The sequence below is a fragment of the Pteropus medius genome, unplaced genomic scaffold (assembly GCF_902729225.1).
Source record: "Pteropus medius unplaced genomic scaffold, Ma_sr-lr_union100, whole genome shotgun sequence".
NCBI lineage: Eukaryota > Metazoa > Chordata > Mammalia > Chiroptera > Pteropodidae > Pteropus > Pteropus medius.
Window position 1 is genome coordinate 1 of NW_024353263.1, and position 1702 is coordinate 1702.

At 70.7% G+C, this 1702-nt stretch overlaps 1 protein-coding gene across 1 annotated transcript; it reads right to left on the reverse strand.

The window, feature by feature from the left end:
* Positions 1 to 25: 25 nt before the first annotated feature.
* Positions 26 to 1639, reverse strand: LOC120592776 (putative ciliary rootlet coiled-coil protein 2; the record flags this gene model as incomplete). Its single annotated transcript, XM_039850457.1, has 3 exons — positions 26 to 243; positions 673 to 817; positions 1403 to 1639. Coding segments are annotated over 3 exons (562 nt in total), but the record flags the coding sequence as incomplete, so codon positions are not given.
* Between the last annotated feature and the right edge of the window lie 63 nt (positions 1640 to 1702).

The window sequence follows — 1702 nt, forward strand, 5'->3', positions numbered from 1 at the left end:
AGCCGGGGGGTGGGGTGGGCAGGAGGGATGAGAGCGGAGGGCCCGGACGCGGATGCGGGAGCCTCAGGGCGAGGCCCGCCCGCTGGGCTGTCGCACCTGCAGGATCTGCTGGTTCAGGTCGCCTTTGTCCTGTGCCAGCCCCTCCATCAGGCCGGCCATCTTGGCTAGCGAGTCCCTTTGCTCCACCCCCTCAGACTTCAGCCTGGTCACCAGCAGCTCCAGGTCAGCATTGCTGCACTCGGCCTGGGGCAGGGGAGGAGGGCAGCGGTCACCCTGAGGGGACTCCAGGGAGGGACTCTCGGATTCTGGCGCCGAGGCAGGAGTGAGCCCCCCGTCGTGGAAGTGTGCAAGCTGGAGCCCTGGGTGGGACAGGGTGGAAGGAGTCCCACGGGAGGAAGGCCCCTGGGTGCTAAGGCTGCCGTCAGAAGTGAAGGGGTGTCTGAGAGGGCAATGAGGTGCGGGGTGACCAGCCGTCAGGGATGATGGGCCCTGTCCTGGCCAGTGACCAAGGAGGCCGTGGGTGACTTTGGTGGCTCTGGGGATAGACCAAGGGCTCAAGCGGGTGAGGGAGGTGGGCCGCCGGGCGGTGGGCGGGGCGCCCGGGCACCCAGGTGGGCACGGAGGGGGCCGGAGGCGGGACCGAGGCGGGACCGAGGCGGCGCTTGGGCGTACCCGGGCCAGAGCTCCACGCACAGCCTCCTTCTCGCCTTCCAGAAGGTCCCTTTGCAGCCGGGCTGCGTTCAGCGCCTCGCGGGCCAGCACCAGCTCCTTCTTGAGCCCCGAAACCTTGTCCTCCAGCAGCTCCAGGCGCCCTTGACTGAGGTCCCAAAAGCAGAGGCCGGGGCGGTGAAGTCCCCTCAGGTCTAGCTGGGGCCACCTCCCAGGACCCAGCGGGCCCAGGAGCTCCAAGGGCGCCCGCGGTCACCCCGGAGGCCACGAGGTTGGCGAGTCCACGGGGCTGGGGTCAGCTGGGGTTGGGTTCTCTGTCCGTGTCCCCCCCGTGGGCACGCTGGGTGAGGAGTGTGTGTGTATGCTGGGTGGCGCCCGCCTCTGCTGGGCCCGGGGTGGTGGGTTCACCTGGCTGGGAACTGGGTGGGTATCTGGGTGTTGGGGTGATGGCCCAGCCTGGGAGAGCCCTTCACCCCCGCTGTCTCATTGGGTGCCCCCACTCCATGAGACAAGACCGTTGAAGAAGTGGTCCCCGGTGACGAGGACGCCGAGGCCCAGAGAGAGGACGTGAAGCCTACTTGTGGCGAGGCAGACCTGGACGGCCCCAGCCCCCCGCCCGGCCCGCCTGGCCGCCAGCGCCCCCCACCCCGGCCCCCGCCCCGCCCACCTGGCCGCCAGCGCCCCGCGGCCCCGCTCCCCGAGCCTGGCCAGCGCCCCCTTCTGCTGCGCCCACAGCGCGGTGCTCCTTTGCAGCTCCGCATTCGTGGCTTCCAGCCTCTGCTTCTCCACGGTCCACGCGTCCGCCTTCCCCCGCAGCTCCTGCACCTCCACCTCCAGAGCCTCCTTCTCTCTGGGAGCAGGGGAGACGGGGGTGGGGACAGCCCATGTGCACGGGGCGGGGCGAACACTGGGACACTCACCCGCTGAGTGCCAGGAGGGTGGGCGGGGCGGGCGCCAGGCATGCAGGCCGCTGGGGGCAGGAGCTCAGGGAAGTGTGGGGAGGAACAGGAGGGCACGTGACCCCCCCCCCCCC